Source organism: Gadus macrocephalus, chromosome 15 (genome assembly GCF_031168955.1).
Source record: "Gadus macrocephalus chromosome 15, ASM3116895v1".
Taxonomy (NCBI): domain Eukaryota; kingdom Metazoa; phylum Chordata; class Actinopteri; order Gadiformes; family Gadidae; genus Gadus; species Gadus macrocephalus.
Genome location: NC_082396.1, coordinates 11,542,115 through 11,564,277, shown reverse-complemented (window position 1 = coordinate 11,564,277; position 22,163 = coordinate 11,542,115). Strand labels below are relative to the sequence as shown.

At 50.4% G+C, this 22,163-nt stretch overlaps 1 protein-coding gene across 13 annotated transcripts in view; it reads right to left on the bottom strand.

Annotated features, from left to right (window-relative positions):
- Nucleotides 1–22,163, bottom strand: part of birc6 (baculoviral IAP repeat containing 6) — a 99,169-nt gene that overhangs the window by 63,976 nt on the left and 13,030 nt on the right. For 2 of the 13 annotated variants that reach the window (XM_060072805.1, XM_060072814.1), the window contains exons 10-40: nt 20,425–22,062; nt 19,934–20,083; nt 19,499–19,724; nt 19,181–19,341; nt 18,556–18,687; nt 18,205–18,336; nt 17,703–17,869; nt 17,234–17,367; nt 16,223–16,384; nt 15,088–15,219; nt 14,790–14,887; nt 14,312–14,459; nt 13,750–13,883; nt 12,127–12,273; nt 11,525–11,712; nt 10,539–10,850; nt 10,239–10,338; nt 9,700–9,914; nt 9,053–9,261; nt 8,369–8,736; nt 7,909–8,128; nt 7,339–7,475; nt 6,813–6,950; nt 4,658–4,785; nt 4,234–4,365; nt 3,692–3,907; nt 3,072–3,255; nt 2,341–2,559; nt 1,386–1,519; nt 625–778; nt 200–316 (exon numbers count right to left, since the gene is read on the bottom strand). In XM_060072805.1, the coding sequence (XP_059928788.1) occupies nt 200–316; nt 625–778; nt 1,386–1,519; nt 2,341–2,559; nt 3,072–3,255; nt 3,692–3,907; nt 4,234–4,365; nt 4,658–4,785; nt 6,813–6,950; nt 7,339–7,475; nt 7,909–8,128; nt 8,369–8,736; nt 9,053–9,261; nt 9,700–9,914; nt 10,239–10,338; nt 10,539–10,850; nt 11,525–11,712; nt 12,127–12,273; nt 13,750–13,883; nt 14,312–14,459; nt 14,790–14,887; nt 15,088–15,219; nt 16,223–16,384; nt 17,234–17,367; nt 17,703–17,869; nt 18,205–18,336; nt 18,556–18,687; nt 19,181–19,341; nt 19,499–19,724; nt 19,934–20,083; nt 20,425–22,062 (6,732 nt within the window). The remainder of the gene's footprint in view (nt 1–199; nt 317–624; nt 779–1,385; nt 1,520–2,340; nt 2,560–3,071; nt 3,256–3,691; nt 3,908–4,233; nt 4,366–4,657; nt 4,786–6,812; nt 6,951–7,338; nt 7,476–7,908; nt 8,129–8,368; nt 8,737–9,052; nt 9,262–9,699; nt 9,915–10,238; nt 10,339–10,538; nt 10,851–11,524; nt 11,713–12,126; nt 12,274–13,749; nt 13,884–14,311; nt 14,460–14,789; nt 14,888–15,087; nt 15,220–16,222; nt 16,385–17,233; nt 17,368–17,702; nt 17,870–18,204; nt 18,337–18,555; nt 18,688–19,180; nt 19,342–19,498; nt 19,725–19,933; nt 20,084–20,424; nt 22,063–22,163) is intronic. The other 11 variants (XM_060072812.1, XM_060072817.1, XM_060072813.1 and 8 more) reach the window with 9 other exon arrangements.

Here is a 22,163-nt window from a genome sequence, read left to right as displayed (position 1 = left end):
CACACACACACACACACACACACACACACACACACACACACAAGCATAAGTTAGGATGGTACGGCATTTTGGGCATTTGTTGACTGCACCACACAATGCATAGTTATCACATCAAATGAAAATGTCTGAAGAGGTTATAACTTGCTGACGAGGCCGTTAATGTGGCGTCAGCGTATGCTAAACTTTAGTCGGCCCTGACCTGTGGGTGAGGTGGAGGTGAGGGCCTGCAGGATGGAGTCAGCCTGCAGCGTGGCCATCATCTTCAACATCAGCTCCGCCTGCTGCTCCAAGCCAACCTCCAGACGGGCGTCAAGAGCTGGGAGGGAGACATTTCAGAAGTTCATTTATATGGTTTGCAGGAACCAGTCATAAAGGGACACTTGGCAATGCAACAGGCTCAGTCAGCCTCAAGCCTATCAATTAAATAGCCCATATTTTTTATTGTGGTCTATAAGAACCCATTAAATACTTTATTTTTTATTTCACCACTTGCAATTAAGAATTACAATGTATTATTATACACTTGACAATATATCTAAATGAATAGGCAATATTCCGAGAAAAGATTCTAGTTCTGTACATCTGAAACGTTTAGGGTTTGGTATTAATCCAAAGGGCGCCTACCTTGGGAGACGGACACGGAGATGCTCTGTGAGCCGGGCTTCTCCACGGCAACGGGAGGTTTGGACACCGGGATGCCCACCCCCCCTATGTAGGGGTTGTACCCGTAAGTGCCATAGTCAGCACCCCAGTAGTCATACCAGGTGCTGCTGATAGGCTGCAGGGGGACGGGGGAAAGACAAGAAGAACAAGGAGGAGAAACACGGTCATTGCTGTTCTCTGCAACTTGAACGTGGGTACATGAGATGGTCGTGCAGTAACATTCACATGCAACAACTTGGCTGAAAGGGAGAGTTGAAGGAATAAAAATGGCTGTTTTTCCATTATCCAGTTCAAAGGTTGTTCTGATTGCATCAGTGCATCCATGATACCCGCTGAGGTACCATAAGTTGTTCTGATTGCATCAGAGTTTCAATGTTACCCTCTAAGGTACAATAACTTGTTCCGATTGCCTCATTGCCTCGCTGATACCCTATAAGGGGCAATAAGTTGTTCTGATTGCATCAGTGATGTGATGATACCCTCCGAGGTATGATTGCTATGGGGGCATATTTTATTCATAAATAGCATGGCTACACAATTGATTTAGCACTTTTCATGTCCAACTCTTATTGAGGAACACTTCACATTAAAAACACCTATACATCGATACTCAACTAGAGAACATCAATACGGCGTTCAAGACAAAACAAATGGAAAGTAACGATAGAAAGTGCAGAGCAAGTAAATGAGACGTACGGGGGGTTTGGAGGCGTGCCACTTACCTTAAAAACTTTTGCGGCGAGTGGATCCTTTTCCAAATCAATATCTAAAGGATCAATATCAACATCCATCAGGTCTTGTAGCAAGTCAAAGTCTATGTCTTTATCTTTTTCCAATGAGGACAGAGGTGGAGCACCTTTTGGATAATGAAAACAGCTTTAATATTGCCGAGCAAGCACACTAGAGACAAAGAAACCAGCAAGATATAACTCACAGTGGCCTTTTCTTAGGGACGTTACTGGGCAATGTTAAGGCCAATCAAAATCATTGGCTTATTCACCTATAGTGGCCATCTTGGATCTAAACGCTAGCTGGGGGGAGAACAGCTAGCGTTTAGAACCAAGATGTTCGCTACAGATGAATTAGACCCATGGGACACAGGAGGGGGAGGCCACAAGATGGTTAGTTCTGTTAGACTGAGGAAAAACAAATCTCTCTGAAATTATAGGGTCGGAGTATCTGGCACTGAAAAGGTCCAAACAAATACATTTGATGTCATATAGCTGTGTAACTGTATAGCAATATGCACGATGACAAACATTACGCAAAAATAAACATTCAACACATTCAAGCCGACAATATTTGCACTCCCCCTCCAAAAGCATTTAAGATAACAGTTCTATCCTCTAAAATCATCACTGGTCGACCTAAAGTGTTAAGGTACAAGAGCAGAGAGAAATTCAATTCAGCTATAAAGGAAGAACTGAACAGTTCAAACAAGATTACTTCAACATCGACCACTGGTCGGAGTACAGGAGATACATCTGTACGGTGCTTCAGTTTCTGTATGTGGTTGTGTTCATTACCTGGGTCTGCATCCGTTCGTGTGTGTGTAAGAGTCAGTGTGTATCCATTACCTGTGTCTGAGCGTGTGTGTGTCCGTGTCCATGTTCATCCCTGTGTGTATTTGTCCGCGTGTGTGTGTGTGTGTGTGCACGGCCGGGCCTACCAACGCACTTTGGAAAAGGGAGGAGGAGGAGGAGTTCCCGGCTGTACCTGCGATGATATCAGGGACCAGGGAGTCGTCCATGCCCTCTCCCAGGGAGAGGGGTGCGGCCGGGGGCAAAGAGTCCTCCAGGTCCCCCGACCCGGAGGACGAGACCCCCGACGCCGCAGCCTCCTCGCCCGAGTTCACCTCGTCCATCACGTCCAGAGAGCCCGGAGACAGGAGCTCTCCTGCGGAGACACGGCTACTGAGTTAGGCCTGTTGTGTATTCTTCTTTTGTTGACTTACCAAACCAGGGAAGGACCTGATTAAGTTTAAACATATTTTTCAAGAATTTAGGACCTAGTGTCCATAGCCTCTTGAAACATTAAAATGTCAAGGAGGCACAAATGGGTTGTTTTTATTCAGGTGGAGATCTTAATTTTGTTGTATTTATAAAGAAAATTACAGTAAAACACAACAGTTACGTTGAGTATGCTGCCATCTTAAGGCCAACATGCCAACTGCTGTACACTACATACAAAAATATTGTTCCATCCTGCAAATGATCAACTTCATAATAATTCCCCCCTACATGCTCTCTAATAAACTGCACCTAAATGTACTTCAAGTCTCTCTAGATAAAAGCCTCAACTGTCATTACCAGAGCCCCATACCGTGGTTGTACAGTACACGGAAGAATGACTTTGAGAAGCAGCCTCCAGAAATAACTGGCTCTAGCTGACGTAGCTCATCCACCCACCTGCCAGGATGTCCTGCAGCATGCAGGTGAGGGAGTACTGGGCCCAGGCCCCGCCCCACGAGATGTCTCCCCTGTTGAAGTCGGTGCCGACCAGGAGCAGCAGTAGGCGCTCCAGCTGCTGCTCGGTCACCACCTCACACAGGCGGATGGTGGGCCGCGTGGCGTTGGCTATCCGGGCCAGCACCTGCAGGACGGGGGGGGGGGGGGGGGAAGAGACGGGAGAGTCGGGTCAGGTTGATGGAGGTGCAGCCATTAGTTAGCAACGGGGTTAGCGACAAGATGGGCCTCACTGTTCACCTCACTGAATGCAGAATCAGGAGAGCTGAAGTATATTGTTTGAAATTGTTTTAGGGTAAGACTTTTTATTGGGCTGGAGATGCCCAGAGGACAGATATTTCAGAAGTATGCGAGTCATTTGATTAAATTCTTAACAGCCTGTCAATTTTGTATCTAAATCTTTCAGCTGCAACGGCAAAGCTAAGATGTATTGGGTGGAAACATCCGACAGTATAGAGCCCTATTACTTATTATTGATCAATTACCAATACATCACTGTAACCCTAACACATGACAGCATTATCCATTAGTCCAACGCCTTTACTTGACACTGGAATTGCTACCTTGCAGACAAAGAGCAGCAGGTCTGCGTGGCAGGTGAAGTCCATGGAGAGCAGGAAGAGGGCCAGCTTCTGCACCACGCAGATGCAGCGCTCGTGGGCCAGGGTGAAGGGCAGGGGCTCCACCTCCGGGGCCTCCTTAGCCGCCGCCGCCTCCGTGTCCAGAGAGGACCGGGGCCACTCCGCCGTGCGCCGGAGACGGATCAGGTCCTTAAAGTGCTGTTGGGAGAGAGAGGGGGGTCAGAGATTCCCATCTGTTTTGTACCGGATGCTGATACGTAACTCGGAGCACGATGGGTCACAGTGTACCCCCTACGATGGCTCGCCGATCGCCGCACTTTTATGACCGAGGAGACCACAGGTTGAATGACGCTGACCTATGGGAGTCCTTTTTTCAGAGTGTTTGTCCTTATTGTTGTTCAAATCGCTGTTCCGGCCTTTGTAGAGCACTTTCAACGACATTGTGTTTGGAGGGTGCTGTATAACTTGCCTAATTCGGAGCACGGCCGTACGGACATTGTGTGTGCGGTGACGCAGCGGCTCACCTTGGATGTGGCTTGCTTGAGCTTGGCCTGCTCCACCAGCAGCTTGTAGGAGGAGCCCTTGTTGCTCTGCACCTTCTCCTTCTCAATCTGCTCCACCAGGGCTTTCTGTTTGGCTTTCAATAGGTTTAGCTGCTACAATGAAAAGGTCAGGATAAATACATGCAAGAGACGCGCCGCACCTCGCTTCGCTAAACCCAAAAGTAAATCTAAAAGACAAAACTGGGTTGTCATTGCATTTACTCTGTAGGGACAGCCCATGCGGGATTCTCCATCCAAACACATGACGGTATAGATAAGTCTACCAGATGGTATAGTCCACTGGGCAGGTTTTTCCATCAGGGTGGACACTCGCGACGCCACAACATGCCACCTGATGGCAGAAGAGGGGCTCTTTACAGGGCTTGGGAGTGGACTGAGACATCACCTGCTTGTGGTGCACCAGCTGCTTGCGGATCTTGCGGGAGTAGAGGCGGTCGAGGCTGCTGTTGCCTTTGGAGGACCGGCCGGAGTTCTGGGACTGGAGGCTGTTGTTGATGAAGCTCCACTGGTTGCCTGGATTCAACCAGGGACAGGAAACGCAGAGCCACGGTCAGAATCAGCCTTCGGTATTATACATGGGGATGGTTCAACACAAGGCGCAGGTGCCTTGTGTTCTTAGTGGCCCTCATTTATCAAACGAACGTAGAAATGAGCGCAAATCTGAACGCATGATTCATCTTACGATAGGACCCACGTGAGATTTACGAAACCTTCGTATCACACCAATCCCAGCGTACGAAGGATCTTGGTGTTGATAAATACGGCGGCTGAGATCGATCGTAATTAACGTAACACGCCCATATAAAAGCACGTCTTCAGAAGTCTCGCCCCTAACTTTTACGACATGGAGAAACGTCCAACGGTAAAATAGAGGAATTTTTCCGAGACCCAAATGGAGACGCTCGGGTCACTGGTGGATGCGAACCGTCTGGTTTTATTTGGTAGCCTATAGCTGGCATTAAAGGCCAGCAAAAGAATGCTATATGGAAGGAAATAACTGTTGCAGTGAATAGTGTTTCCAATGTTCGTCGGGCTACGGAAGAGGTTTGTTAATTAAATTAATTAAATAATAAATTAAATGTACAACTTCTGTTATCCAGCTTAAAACATTTCACATATATGCTATTGTTTGCATTCCGTTAAAGTTATTTAATTCCGAATAAGGTGAAGAAGAAATGGTCCGACATGAAGCTCAGCACCAAAAAACGTGTTGCGGCTGTGAAGCCGGCCAAGCAAGAAACGGGAGGAGGCCGGTGCAGTGCGACTGCAGCGTAACTCCCCGAGATTACTCTGACCATGTAGTGCGCCCTGATGTAGACGATGCCCAACGTTGCTATTTTGGAAAATAAAAGAATCGTGCGTGCCCCCAGGCCATCGGGTTACCATGTTCAGGATTGACATTCTGGCATCGCAAATAATCGGAACATTAACTGAATGGTAGCTTTTGCGGTTGATGTACGCGTAATCATATATGGTTCATACGCACATGGGTACAATCAACCGCACCAATCACATTTGGAAACCTAGCAATAGCATACAAATCCCGTTTGATTCCAGTTTGCTGATCGTTATTATATGGGAATTTAATATAACGTTCGGAGAGGGACATTATAGCTGCCAAAACTGCTGGCATGGTTCGGCTAATACTTGGCTGGGAAATAGCAGACCTGTCCCCGATCTCCCGCTGCAAGATCCCGGTGGCCAAAAATCCCAAGGTAGAGCAAACCTGCACAGGTATTGCGTTTGATCGCCTAGTTCCTTGCCTTAACTGTGGCTCCAAAGCATTGCATAGCTCCATCAGGAGATGCCTTGGGAGACGAAAACGACTCAAGAGCCATTCATCGCCCTCCTTAAAAAAATCGGCGCGGTCTCGAAAAACTCTCTCGTCTGTGCGTTGAGGTCCTTAACAGAGCCAGATCTGCCATCGCTGAGACACGACCACCTATTTGGCAAAGCTCCTGTTAATATAGACAGCTGAATAAACATTTCACCTGTCACATTCTAATTATTTTCATAGCAATACTGTTTTTAATTAGGCCTGACTTGATTGTAATTGTTTGAACGGCTGGGCTAATTCCAATTTATTTAGTAATTAATACAGATGTTGAACATGGGCTACTTGTGCTGCACTATTCATCATTGAAATACCCGTATGTTGCGCCAAAAAAACTTGCGTACACGAGCTCAGACCTGACGTGAGATTTCATCGCAGCCTGCGCTCACGTTCAAATTGATAAATGCCAAGCTCAACGTTGAAATGAGCGTACGTCCATTTTACGCACGTTTTCTGTCGTACGCTCGTTTGATAAATGAGGGCCAGTATGATCAATAATCTAGTCTTATTGGCTTTTCACTGACCCTGTGCAAATCATATCTGTCAAGGTGTATTTACAGAAAGACCTGGGAACCCAAATATATTTTGAAATGGAGCTTTGAAAATAGTCACCCCTTTTGAACACAGACCACATAACGCAAACGGCCCAAATGGTTTGGTAGAGGTGAATGAGGCCCAGTGTCTGTGTTGCGGTCAGTCCATGTACCCGTGTACGAGCGCTCCCTATCCTTGCCGTTGAGGTGCTTCTTGGAGCCCGCCGCCTCGTCCTCCACACTGGCGACGTAGTCCAGCAGCCTGGACACCAGCATCACCACCCAGCTGATCATAGGCACGTCCAGCACGCCTATACACACACACACACACACCTGGAGGGTTAGGACCAGGACTGATACCAACAGTGACAACAGGAGGGAGCGAGAGAGCCAGGATAACATTGGTCCGATAGGAAGGCTGTATTTGGGTCAGCAGCCTTCGGCCTTTTGGATGGGGGTCTTCCTACAGGCATTAGGGATCAAACCCTAAACCTTTCGTCTGGGAGTTGAACAGCGTAGCCGTTGTTTCTCAACGTTTGAGAACCAGTGCCGTGACCACGAGACCACCCTTCCCCACATCCTCTTTTCTTTCATGGGGTATAAAGGATGGATGGATTGAGTTCGTATCCCCAAGTTGAGGGGAAAGGCCTGGTTTAATTTTGCCCAGAGGTGATGCGTGTCCCAGGTAGCAGCTCTCACCCTCGGTGCGTCTCTGGGCGGCGGCCAGGGGCTGCTGCAGGGGGGATAGCAGGGAGTCCAGCAGGTTGAGGAGACCCTCCAACACCCCGCTGTTACTCAGGGAGCGCTGGCCGATACAAGACAGTAGCATGAACACCCTGGAGGAGGCGGAGAGACACACCATGGATCAGGGATTGGTTCCAAGTAAAAAGGTACAAAGAAAACGATTGAAAAAAAAAAAATAGATATATGCAATTTTCTTTTTGACATAAAAGAATCTTGGCAAAGGCACCGAGACATAGAAACATCAATCAAACGTTATGCATTTTTAAAAAGAAAAAACTTAAATGTTATCTCAAAGCAAAGTAAAAGCAATCAATATTTAAAGTACACAAAAAAGCAGGCCGTGTGTTATAGGTGCTCCCAGACGTCCCTACACTTCTGGAACTTCAACACAACTTCACACGCACTGCCCTCACGCCAGCCTCCCCTCCCTCCCTCCCTCCTTCACACAACACCCACCGCCCCTTCCTCCTCACACCCTCTCCTTCCTCACACCCTCTCCCTCGCTCACACCCCTCCCGCCCTCACCTGTCCTGGGGGAAGACGAGCAGCTGCTCAGAGTTGTAGAGCTCCTGCAGCACATTGGAGAGGAACTGGCCCCACCAGCGCTCGCCGCCACACAGCTGCACCAGCAGCAGGCCGGCGTGGAGGCGGATCTTGGGCGTGCCGCTGATACACAGGTGCTTGAACAGATCCTCGCACGCCCTGTCGTGGAAAGTGCTCTGCAGCACCGCAGGCACTGCGTGGCCTGGGGGTGGGGAGGTAGGGGGAGAGAGGGGGTGGAAAGAGGGAGGGCAGGAGGTAGAGGAGCAAGGAGGAGGGCGTGTGTAGAGAGGGGGAGAGATGGATGGCAGGTTAGTTGGAGGGAGTACCAGTATTACAAGGTTAATCCACCATGGAAAACGGTACACACACACACACACAAAAGTACAGACATCTATTAGAATAAAGTTCCTGTTGAAATGTGTCTTTGAACCCGTCAGCTCACCGTTGTTGGAGTGCAGCAGGCTGAGCAGCGTGTCCAGCAGGTACCGTATGACAGTCCTGAGCTGCTCCGTGGAGGAGCCCTGGACCAGCTCGTGGGCGTCGTGGTGGCCGCCGCCGCCGCCGCCGGCCCCGGGCGGGACCCTGCGGCCGGCGCCCAGCGACACGCGCAGCCTCTGCACGGCGTGGTGCGCCAGGTTGAGCTGCAGCTGCAGCTGGACGCAGTCCTGGTAGGCCAGGAAGACCCGCTGGTCCTCCTCCACCGCCTTGTCGGGCTTGCGCAGGAAGTACTGCGCGTTGTTGGCGCTGTTGAGTGGCGGCAGGTCGATGTTCTGCAGCAGCGTCTCCAGCCGGTGGCACGCCAGGTTGTACCTGCACAGGGGAAGGGGCGCGGCTTGAGGCGGTGAACAGAGGGTACGCTAAACATAATGAGCGTTGGGATCAGCGTTGCGCGGCGTTCATCCCAGAGGGGGATGTTCAAATTCAAACAGGGTTCTCTTTCCTGACATTGGTTTTGTCGTCGCTCTGGGAGATTTATACTTTTATACATAAATACACATCATATATAAGTAGTACATTAGTACATCAAATATTGGACGATCATAAACTGTACATTTGCTCTATTGTGTTTTGTAAATGCACCCTTAGAACAATAAACAATAAATTGGGGTAGTAAGAGGCCCCCCACCTGCACTGGATGTCCTCCTGCAGGGCCACCATCATGGCCAGGTGCTGGTCCACGTCGGGCTGGCCCGCCGCCTCGCTCTCCCCCCTCAGGGGGTCGTGGAGCAGCTTCAGCTCCGTCTCCCAGGGCAGGATGTAGGTGTGGCCGTAGTAGAAGCCCAATGGGATCTTGGCGCGGGCGTTGGTGCTCCCGTATCGGCCAATCACAGTGATCTGGGGCAGGGGGCGAAGAGAAGGTGAGGGTTCACATTGGCAGAGTTTCTTGAATAGGGAGTAAATTGTTATGTTTATTTCTTCGAGATAAAAATAAAGAACAGAATAAGAAAAGATATTTTGAAATGACTCCATATTGAATTGAAAGATATCGAAAACAAATGTGAAATGTGGGTAGACACCGGTACATTTAATTATGGAGCAGGTGGGGGGGAGAGGGAAGGCATATTGGGCATGAATGATGGTAGAAGGTGGACAACGAAAAAAATAAAACAAGCACCTCTCAACTAGGAATCAAACACCCTTTCCACTACACTATCACGAATCAAAGCAACTACTGAGCATTTTAAATTTTATCTCATGCAACACAGATCCGGCTTAGCACCGGGTCGGGTTGATAACAGCCCGGCTGTCGGTCACACACACACACACACACACCTTCATGAACCTGCAGACGGGGGGCGGCAGCAGGTCGTGCAGGATCAGGGAGTGGGTGCTGATGTCGGTGGCGACCACCAGGCGGCGCCCGTCCACCTCCTCGCCCAGGGTCCAGATGTCGATGGACAGGGAGGCCAGGTCGGCGCAGGTGGGGATCAGGGCGTCGGTGAGCAGCACGGGGCGCCCAAAGTCCAGCGTCACAAACCGACGCGCTCCTGGTGGGAATGGAGGGGGGCGAGAGATGATGGAGGTGTGGGTGAGTGAAGAGAACACGGGACATACGTTAAATTAACCTGTAATGGACCGTTGAGCAAGAGGTGGAAAAATGCCAGTTTAATCTCAATCTTGGGTTATTATGCTGTTCTATTTGTATTAACGCATACTTGGAAAAACAGTTCTATACATTAAGAATAAGATTGTTTTGCTATAGTTATAGTTATAGTTCATTCTTTAAGCATAGTATTCATACTCAATTATGTATGCCAAAGCAGCACTATTCTATAAAAGCATTCCAAAAAGTCAAAGTGATGCAATCTTACCAGAGTGCATGCGCTCTATGATGATGGACTGGTGTGGAGGGGGCTGCAGGAAGTGGGAAGCCTGGGAGATAGCCAGTGCTAGACCACTGCCCATAGAGCTCTGCAACGACAACAACAGGGATTTTGACACACAAATATTTCATAAAAAATACCAAGTTGACTCTACTATCAAAATAAATGAATATACGTTTGTGTTATCATTGCCTATTGGCTCATTAATCAGCTATCCTAGTCAAGCTACCAACTGTACTGACAACACTTCCAAGCTGGCTATCCAGCCCGCTCTGTCGTGCTACTCACCGGCTTGCTCTTCTGGCTGCTCTTGTTGTGTGCCACCAGGTTGACAGGGCCCGGTTCCATCATGGAGCCGGGGAACAGGTGCGCCAGCTCGGCACTGAAGGCCGCCGACACCGCCTCGTTGGGCGGGGTGAGGGGCGGGGTCATGAAGAGGGGCGTGGTCTTGGGCGTGGGCGGGATGACGTCCGAGGGGTGGATGAAGAAGCCCGGGGCTGAGACCGGGTTGGAAGGCACTGAGTTGTGGATGGGCCCCACTCCGGAAGCAGCCGCCGCTGCAGACGTGGTCTGGTGCAGCTTCGCCTCCAACTTAGCCTTCTGCGGGCAACACGCACCGAGAGTTAACTACAAGCTAGGGGTAAGTAGACATCACCTTGGCATACCAAGAAATACCTAACTGCTAGCTAGTTAGTTAGCAGTTAATAGAAACCAAATAGCCTTCTGCAGGCAACACGCACCGAGAGTTAACTACAAGCTAGGGATTAGTAGGCATCACCTTGCCGTACCAAGAGTTAACTATGCAGTAGCTAGTTAGTCCGTTAGCAGTTAGGAACATCCAACTTGGCCTTCTGAGGTCAACAGGCAGCGAACGTGATAAACAACAGTTTATCACTTTGTCTGGTGCATATTATTTGCAGATTAAACACCAAGCCAACAAACACAAAGTAGGGTAAACGGTGCACGTTCAATAGCCAACAGGGAAAAACATAAGCTAGTTCAAAGAATGTTAAAGCAGATTCTTCAGCTATTTAATTAATGATTACACTTATTTATTTATTTTTTAAATAAGACAATTTTTAATTAATCCCAGGTGTGAAACGACATTTTTAATAAAGTGAATGTTTTTTTATTAAGGTCCAAAATCCCAAATTATTTGATCACAGCCTCCACCCTTCAAATGTCAACTATCCCCTTGAGCTCCTATTCTAGCAAATGCAAGGGTTCCCTCGAGTGAACCGATGAAACGGTGCGCTGCCCGTTGGGCCCCTGACCTGCTGCTGCAGCTTGAGCAGCTGCTGCTGCTTCTCCTGCAGCACCTGCAGCTGCTGCTCGGCAGAGACCATGGCGTGGGAGAGGGACTGCAGCGCCACCTGGGCCGCCGAGCTCAGCGCCGTGGACGCCTCGCCCACCGAGCCCGTGGACAGACCGCCCACCGCGGGGGTCACGCCGAACGTACTCACTGGAGGACAGAGGGGCGAAGGGAGCGAGGGGAGAGGAATGATCAATAACCAGCACGGAGATAGGAAGTAGGCGTAGCTCGCAAAGCACATTAGATCACAACCGATGGAGGTTTTGATAGGTTCAGGTGGAAGGTTAGAGGTTTAATGTGTCATTTTTGACACGGGGGTCTTTCAATCCAAATAACACGAATAAATGGTTTGACAAAGTGGGGGAGTAGTTTTCTAACATGGAAGTTGTGGTCATCAACCCCATTGAATGTGAAAATCTATCACTCAGAAAATCATGTTGGTGTAACACCATACACAAACTGGTCCCTGAACAGGAGGAGGAACATTTGCAGGAAACGCCAACTATGTGCTGAAGACAAACGTCTTACACAAACAACTCAGCGATTTAAGGGTGCGGAGCTGACCTGTGAACATGCTGGCGTCGTCGCGCTCCACCCGGGTCCCGTCGCTGGTGGAGATGCAGCTGAAGTGGAGCGGCTCCACCTCTAGGAGCCCCGTCAGGGCTGTGAAGCTGCCCTCTGCGGCCGCTCCTCCACTCACCTTACCATTACCTGGCACACAATCACACAGGTTAACAAAAAACATACACACATTAACACGATAACACAACACAAATGAACACAAGCCATACAAAACACATTAACACAACCACACGCCATACACCGCACAACACACAACACAAATGAACACAAGCACACGTCAAACAACACACACACACACACCACCTGCCAATCAGTAGGATGTGCTCTAGAACTCGGCACGAGCCTTTTCTATTGAAGGCACTAGATTGCCAGCCGGCGCCATCACTTTGAAATGAGATGGTGTGTCGTAACCCAGGGGTTTTTCTAGAAAAAAAAAGTAGCAGGGAGCAGACCCCTGCGCAAAGCCGAGGGAGCAACGCGGCCGAGGCGGGGGATGGTGTGGAAGGGGGGTCTCCCCCTTCCACGGCGCGAAGCCTTTGAAAAAATAATGATTAAATGGTACATTCTGAGGCTATCTTAGAGAGAAATTCTAGCTCTTGTGGTCATCCTGAAAAACTAAAATACTATCAACTTTTGGTAGACTTGTACAACTTTACCCTGTAAATAAACACGACAAATTTCAAAAATATTGGCTAAACTTTTATTAAGTAGGACAAATCACAACAGCAGCCGTCTGTTCCTGAGACTGCCCCAACGGCTCACTGCCTTGTCAAAATCAAATTGATCAATTGCAGGCCCCTCAATACTGATCCTGAGGAGGTGGTTCAGGGTAGCGTTAGTCATGGTAGACCTCCTGTGCCATGCCTCTATGGAACTAGTTTTGGGGCTCTAGAGTCAATAATGGCGACGCTATAGAAATGTTACTATTGTTGTCGTTTTCAGTTTTGCACTTTGCAGACGGTCCCTAAGCTCACGGCTGAAAGCCGACTGCTCGTAGAAGCCAATGCAATTCACCGTTCGCTAAAGACGGCTCGTTTGGATGAAAACTATGTTGTAGCTGGTTCTCTGGGTTACTACACTTTTATTGGGCTAATTCGGCCGTGCAGCTGCCATTTAGTTCCCTGCTACGGGTTCCCTGGTAACAGGGAACCCGTAGCTTTGTGCAGAGAGAACTGGAATGGTCTTGTATACTTGCTTAGCATCTTAGCGCCTAGACCAAAAACCCATTCAAATACATAGTAGCTAGCTAGCTAGCTGCTAATAACTTTAACGTTAGCATGTCGACTCGGTCTGGGAAACTCCAATTCGGATCGGAATATTTTTAGAGTAATTATAAGTTATTTGAGGATCAGACACATTGTCAGGTGGTGGTGTTGGGATATTTTCGCGGAGAAAAGATCGTTTTGAGAAATAGTGTATGTTGTACAGCAGCATGCAAGTACAGATCCAAGTCTGACAGGTTCAGTCGGCATTTCGGTAGGATGGCGCACGCCGGGAGTATCGGGGCGCAGCGCCCCTGTTCCCTTGTTTAGAAAAAACCCTGTAACCGCATATACATGGTGTACACCACCACACATCAACGCACCCCAACCCGACTCATCCTACCTGAGAGGATGTCTGAGAGGTCGATCTCGTCCGACTGCACCCCGGTGCTGCTGTTGAAGGCATTCTTACAGGATGACCCACTGACCTCCAGGTCAAAGAGCACGGGGTCAAAGGGCGAGCTGTACAGACCATATCTGTGGGGGGGGTTTAAACCAGACGTTCATTAACACGGACGGCAGACAAAATAAACCACAAAGCAGCTAAAGATGGTTTTAGGGTTTAAGTGTATTGGCGACGTTCCAATCCCATCCCAAAAAGGACTTTAATGTCCGTGATGTAGCTGTAGGCATCCTTTACGCAAATCTAACCCCTACCTGCTGCCTAATGACATGTATCTGAATTCAGAATTTTCCACTTTAGATAAAATCCTCAGCAGAATGACAAAAATAGTTGCCTGGTCCCTTTACTCTGGGAACCATGCACCCACTACCTGGCAACTAGATCAACTACAACAACATAATAGGGATGTTTTGCTTGAATCAACCAACTTCTTCAATTGAAGAAGAAGTGCGACCAAAGACAACTCATCCTCACTTGAGGTCTACCCAGCGGCAGTGCCTACCTGGTCTGCAGCAGCGCCTCTAGAGGCGTGAGGCGGTCCTGCAGCTTGCGGGACACAGCGGTGAGCAGGGAGGCGCAGGCCGTGCTGCAGCTGGCCAGGTCCTCCTCCTTCACGTAGTTCAGCAGCACAAAGTACCAGAACACCGAGCCTGGGAGAGAGATTTGACTGATCAGTATAGGGGTTTATATTCTACCCCCTAATACAGTTATTTTTAGATTTCCATTATTTTATCTACAAAGTGCATGTTGTTATTCTTCCCTCAATTGATTCATAAACTGCTTGGGCAATGTAAATATTTATTGACAAAGCTCTTTTTAATTGAGAATTAAGAATTAAGAGACACAGAGAGACTGAGACAGAGGCAATGCACAGGCAATGCTAACCTGCATACCGTGCTCTCTGAATGCGCTGTGCTTGAATGTGTACAATGCAGTATAAATAAATGGGTCTTGTAGTTCAGCCGAGCCTCGGGACTCACCGCCTGTCGCCGCTGCAGGGAGCAGAGGCATGTTGTCCAGAAGAGCCTTGAGAAGGTCTGTGCCGAACCCCTGTTGACTGGGGTTCCCTTTGCCGTTACTGAAGCACGAGTTGGAGAGAACACGTTAGGTCCCCGCAAAACTGCAAGTTTCACATTGCGACTACCAGTTGGGTGATTCGATTAAACATGGTCATAAGATGCTTTGATTCCGAGTGGCTGACGCACAATGCTAAACTATGAAATGTAAAACTAGAAGAAATGCTCTTAATATAATCCACCCGTAACATCATTGACGTACCTAATACACAGTGCAAGAAAGCGCGCACATTTGTGCGCTATACTGCGGCCGGCCTCGAAGAAGCAGACCCTGACGATCTCCGTCAGTCGTTTCCTCGTCTTGGCCAGCAGGCCCTCCTTTCCTTCCCTCAGGCTGCAGAACAAGAACAGGTCACAAGTAAGAAGGTTTGGTATTAGTTCATGAAGACCAACAATTTGAGCTTAAAAAGGCTCTTGTGAGTAGTAGAAAATGATTTAGGGTTCCAAGTGACCTATGGAAGAGGCTTTAGGACTCCAAGAGACTTTTAGATAAGGTTCCAAGTAGGGATCGACAGATACCGATTTTTTTAGGGCCGATACCGATACCGATATTTTTTCATCAGCCTTAGCCGATACGCCGATACCGATTTTCTTGAGCCGATTTTTTTTTTTTTTAAAGAAACATTTATTGAACTTCAATATAAAAAACAATATTGAACAAATAGTAAAAACAGGTGAAGTAGAACAAGTAAGAACAAGTAGATGAACAATATTGAACAAATAGTAAAAACAGGTGAGGTAGAACAAGTAAGAACAAGTAGATGAACAATATTTAACAAAATTAAAAACAGGTGAGGTAGAACAAGTAAAAATAAATAAAATAAAAATAAATAAAAAAAATCGGCGAAAATCAGCCGCGTATCGGCCGATACCGATACACGTAAAAAACGTGAATATCGGCCGATAATATCGGCCGACCGATATATCGGTCGATCCCTAGTTCCAAGCAACCTACGGCACAGCTTAAAGGTTACAAGCATCCTGTGAAGCCAATTTGAAGGGTCAAAGCAGCTTGTGGAAACACCTTGAAGGTAAGTAACCTGTGGATTGGCCTTACAGGCTCTGAAAGAACATTTAAGTTTCACCGTTCCAAGTGTCCTGTTAAAAAGGGGCTTAAAGGCTTAAGCCCACCCGTCCCCCCTCTAAAAGCAGTTTAGAAAATATGTTTACATCTCTCCATGTTGTTCTGTGGTGACACCTAGTCTCTAGGGGGTGGGTGGTGGTGATACCAGGTCTCTAGGGGGTGGGTGGTGGTGATACCAGGTCTCTAGGGGGTGGGTGGTGGTGATACCAGGTCTCTAGGGGGTGGGTGGTGGTGATGGTGGTCCTTGACTCACCTGCAGGAGCCGTTGGAGTAGACCCCCGCCAGCCAGCACAGGATGTCCAGGATGAGGCTCTGTCCGTGCTCCGTGCCGGGCCCCTCCTCGGCCCTCTTACAGAGGGCGCTCAGCAGCTTCTCGTGGAAGTCCAAGAACTGCAGCATGGCACAGCGCTGGACTCTAGGGGGCGCACAAGTATACAAAGACATGGTTGGTTTGCTTTCTACCTAAGACAGGGGGACTTCTAGGGGCATCCTCGATAATGATTTTGCATAGTCAGTCTTGTTCTTCAGGCCAGACCCATCGTCGAATCAAAAACAATCCTATTTTTATACATATATGCGGCTCAGTGACGTATAATATATGGGGCTTTTGCTTGGTTTGAATGCTTGAAAAGTATCAAGGGGACCAGGTTCTTCCCCAGATGTCTGTGGACGAGGCACAGCATATCCGCTAGATGACCAACAACCTGAACTACAGGTTCAGTTTTCACATTCATGTCATCTGCATTAAATTTCAAATTGCGAAATTGTATACATTATGGATAAGGATGGGGGGATATTCAGTGGCATTCTCATATGTTAACTATGTGACTAAACTGCATTCCACGTTGAGAACAGGAATTTCAACATGGGTTGAACAAGTATGGTTCCAGGAGTTACTTCGAGGGCGTGCGCCAAGTTTAAATTACTCCAACTCACAGAGTTGCTCATTTAAACTAAAACAAATTAACCTATTAAAATCTTAATTACTGGTCTGATTTAATCAGGTCTTGAATCAAGCTATAATAATGTGGCCTGATGCATTATACACAGCAACAATCTTTGGTATAAATCAAACAAAATGTCTGGCCACTGCTTTCTGAAGCTACTACCATATATGGGCTGTGGTTCCTGGCACTGCTACCATACATGGGCGGTGGTTCCGGCCATTTACTACTATATTATGACAGTGATTCCTGCAGTTTTCTACCATATATGGGCGGTAGTTACTGCCGGTTAGTACCATACATACAGCATTGGTTCTCACCTCTCTTTGGGTATTGAGGTCTTCTTGAACCTGCGGATGGTGACTGACACCTCCTGCAGCAGGTCACAGCCCCGCAGGCTGTCAGGCTTCTTGCAGGGGGTCCCTGGCTCTGACTTTGATGTGGAAGCCTTGTCCTACACACAGAAACAGAAACAAAGACACAAACTTAGCCAAGCTATACAAACCTGTTGAAATCTCCTAAAATACAATAATACATGTTTTTAAAACCAAGTAAGCAAAACATACAAAAAAAGATTCATTTCGTAAGATGAGCAACTGTAAGAATAAAAGCTGATCAATAAATCCATCCCTATCATATCGTAAAGTCGTGAAGACTAGATATTCCTCAGTTCCACCTATTCAAACCCGTCTGACCTGGTTCTATGGGATATCTCCGCCTGCTTGCCTTAAAGGCCTGGTCTTAGGGTTAGTCACCCTGGTCCCCCATCTTAGGCCCACGGCCCCCTACCTTGGAGGCCTGCGCCCTCTGCAGCAGTGTGGACAGCGAGTGGGTCTTGGTGCTGATGGGCTTGGCGCTGGGCATGCGCACCACAGGCCGCGGGCTGTCTTCGGCACTCTTGTCGCTCACCGCCTTGATGTGCACCAGGAAGGAGCGGTACTTTCCCCCCGCCATGCCTACACACAAACCCAGAACACACAACGTTTAAGGGGAGACCTCAAAACGCAGTGAAATCCATATGAAGTACACACAAAGCACTTGGTACATCCATCTAAGACACGCACAGCAAGCACAACATCCATACACATAACCCACCTATTACTTCACACAGGTGCACGCATGGTTTAAGGTACTTTCATTACCCAGAACTACCCAGCGGTTAACTGTGAATTTCTTGAATAAACCTCTTGAAATCTTGAAAGTACTACAATTAAGAACAAGGTTTGAAGCGGCAGGAGGTGCAAGTTTCAACCTCATCACCCCATGAAAGAGGACCTGATGTGCGGGTCACCTTTGACCAGCTTGGGGCTGGTGAGACTCAGCATGCCGGCGTGTCCGGAGAGGTCCAGTCCGCTGGCCAACCACACTGGCCCACACAGGATGTCCTCCTTGTGGTCCTCTAGGAAGGGACACAGCATGGAGCCTGTGGGGGGGAGAGGGGAGCAGAATGTGTTGGGAGGAGGAGAACACAGTGGGTGGAGATCAGTGATCACCAACCGGGGGAACACCCCGGAATGGAGGTACAGGAGCAGTATATGCAAGTATTTTGCATTATGTGAATACACCAGGCTCGAATGGGGAGGGGGGGGGGGGGGGGGGTGAATCATTGTCAGGGTTTATATCACACACACACAGTCCTTACCTGGGGTGTCCTCCACATCCATGAAGTGCATGTCCTCTGAGAATTCATAGAGGAGGGGCTGTCCGTTCCTCTCCCCATTTGCGTGCAGTGCGTGGGACAGGGGGAAGGAGATCTGTCTGTCCACCGCTGTCTCTGAGGGAAGGACGGTCGGACACAGAGTTAGAGTAGGGCCCCGGCTAGGAGCAGCTTAGGTAGCAACAGAACCAACTAAGGTGATACAAGCGCCTCTGCAATTGGTCCGATCACCACCATCACCACCACTATGCTGTGGTGTGTTTCCGGTAGGATTTTTTGTGTTTGGCATTTCTGCAATTCTTTCGTTACCGGTGAGGTTGGGGTATGGGTAGGCTTGTTTTGGGGTACGGTAGAGTAGACTGGGAGTTATTTCGGCCAAGGAGTATTATATCGGGCGAGGAGTTGAGTTAAGTTAGGTAGGGGTGGGGTTATTTTGTGGTATGTGCAAGGTGGAATGCGGTTTGTAGGTAGGGTGCGCTGGGGAAAAGGGTGGGTTGGGGTGACGGGTGGTGGTCGAGTTGGTGTCAGGGGGGAGTTACGAGTAACGTTAGTGGACGAGCAAGGTGAGGCGGGGGTGTTGTTGGAGTTAGGGCGGGAGACGGGTCCTCACCGCTGACTTTCCCCAGGCCCGGGGCCTTGTTCTTCAGCAGGGTGACCTGGATCTGGGGAATGTTGGTGATGTTGGGGTTCATGAGGAACTTGAAGTCCACGTGGCCCACCATGCAGGCCTTGGGCAGCACCAACTCAAACACGTGCTCGTCCCAGCTGGAGCTGCACAGAGGAGAGAAAGGAGGGCACACACACCATGAGTCGTCACGGGGGGCTGGATCTGATGCCCGCTGAACAGGTGCGAGAGCATGATGACTGATGATTTATAAAACCCCACTCAGAGTTGAATCCCAAGAACCGGGATCAGAGAGGTATGTACCTGTCGCTCTGCAGCTTCCAGGTGCGCGTGTGCTGGGCGGCGTCCCCGTGGTGCTGCTGGTGGAGGTGCTGGGGGTGTCGCCTCTGCTGCTGCTCCTGCTGGACCTCCACCCAGCAGGGGGGCACGGTGGCAGAGAAGCGGGGCGTCAGCGTCTCGAAGCGCGTCAGCTCCACCAGGGAGCTCAGGCTCTCGGTGGTCGGGGCCTGGTCCACCAGGAGGTCTACTCCTGGAGGGGGGGGGGGGCAGGAGGAAGAGAAGAGGAGGAGAAAGGGGAGAAGAAAGGGGAGGTAATGATTGTGTCAAAATTTTCATTGATTATTCATTTACATATTTTAGCAAATAACTTCATTCATCGACCAAACCCATCCAAATTAATCATTTCAGTCTCCCTCCCCTGAACATTTAGCAGACTGAGGACTGATGGTCAGCTCCTACCTGTGATGCCAGGGCTGGAAGGATTGGAGGAGGGCTTGGACCCCTCCAGCAGCTGTTCAACCCCTTTAGACAGGGGGCCGTCGACAAACATGTCGCCGTCGTCTAGATCATCACACACACCTCCAATTTGAAGGAAATGAAGTTCTCCACCTGGGCAGGACGGCAGTTAAGAAAAGATCGACTGGTGAGAAAAGATAGACTAAAAACCTTTTAGTACTCGATTAGCATATTATACATTATATTATACATTGCATATAATCCATATTTTTTTACAGATATGTTTGTTCTATTAGAATATTGGGTACATAGTTGGACATATCATGGCTATTCGAATTAGTAAAATTTCACTCTTATGTCTTGTTTTAATTGCACTTAATTGTCGTTTTTTGCTGATGTGCATTTCCATTCAGAGATAAATCAAGTGTCATTGTACAGCCCCTTCAAGCCATCACACAGGCAGCTCAATGAGCCGGCCTCTGCGAGGTCCTCACCTTGCGTGCAGGCACACAGGCGGTCGGTCCCGGAGCAGTACGTCACAGAGACGAAGGGGTCGGTCTCCTCCGCCGAGCCCTCCTTCTTGGGGGGCTCCACCTTGGCCAGGATCTCCAGCGTGGACAGATCCAGTATCATAATGTAGCCGGCCTGCGTGGTCACCACCAGGTGTCCCAGGCCCGTCACCGCCGCCCGCCGCCCCTCCTTGGGGCTGGACGAGGCGGAGGCCGACGGCCCCGTGAGGCTCTCTGCGGGGGGCGCGCCGCAGGCCGTCCACGCCGACGAGCCCCCGGCCCCGAAGCCGGAGGAGACGCCCTTGGCGCCGCCGTGGAGGCCCTCGTCGGGGGCCCCCTCCTCGCTCTCGTCCTCCCGCCCGTCCAGCACGTCCGGGGGCAGCAGCATGAGGGAGGTGACGGCGTCGCGGGGGTCCCGGATCTGCTGCACCTTGACGGGCTCCTCGTCCAGCGTGACGATGCGCGTGGAGTAGTTGAGCTTGTAGAGCGCCAGGTAGCCCCCGCCGCCGCTCCCCAGGGGCCGGCTCTGCTGCTGCTGCTGCTGCTGCTGGTGCTGGGGGGGGGGGGCCGGCGGGAGGATGAGCGGCGTCTGCGGCGGCGAGCAGCCCTCCACCCCGTTGGCCAGGGAGGGGTGCGCGGGCTCCGGCGGCTGCTGGCTGCAGAGCGCCGAGTTGAGGCGGTTGAGGTTGTTGAGCGCCTCCACCTGGTTGATGGCGCTGAGGCTCTCCACGCCGCACGGCTGCAGGCCCACCAAGAGGTGCACGCCGTCCCAGCACGGCGTGATGGAGTCCACGTACAGGTTCTCCTCCTCCAGCTGCCGGGGCAGCCGCAGACACTGCACCAGGGCGCCGGGCCGCGGGAGGCCGGCGCCCGGGGGCGCCCCCAGCGTGCTCCACTTGTCGCCGTGGCCGTCGAGGCCCGCCAGGTTGGCGGCGGCGTCGGCGAACTGCTGGATGTAGGTGATGGGCGGGTCCTGCAGGAGGAGCTGCTCGTGCGTGTCGAACTCCATCTCGATGATCTGGGGCACGGTGAAGCCCTCCTCGTGGAGCCCCTTGCTCATCAGGTTGTTCATCTGGGCGAACACCTTCCCCGAGGACTTGGCGTCCTCCGCCTCCTTGATGCTGTACAGCAGCAGCACGGGCATAGTCCTGCGCGCCGAGGGGGGCGTGGGGGCGGGGGAGACCCCCTCGGGGTGCGTGGCCGGCAGGGGCGAGGGGGGGGCGCTGGTCTCCATCTGCATGGGGCTGCCGGGGTCCTGCAGGGGGCCGGGGACGGGGCTTTGAGTCCTGAGAGGGGGACAGTCGGTGGTCCGGCGGGCCGGCGCGGGGCCCGCCGTGGGGGCGGGGGTTGCCGGCGGGCGGTAGCTGAGCAGGCCTCCGGCCAGCAGGCAGGGGAAGGGAATGTTGTGGTGGTCCTGGAATTTGTCCTTGGCCTTGTCGTGGCCGTGGGGCTTGTTGGCCTGGTGGCCCAGCGAGGGGTTGGCCCCCAGCTCCTCGAGGTTCTTCACCGTGTCCTCCAGCACGCTGGCCACCACCTCCCACTGCAGCTTCTCCGGCTGCTGCAGCACGCTGAGCGCCGTCACCCCCAGACTCACCTCCATGCCCTCCCGCTGGGACGCTTGGCCTAGGGGCACAGGGAAACCAATGCACCGGTTAACAGGACGCTGTTCATCCTGTTTTACAACTTTGGCTAGGACTACTATTTTGCATTTTACCTCAGAAGGA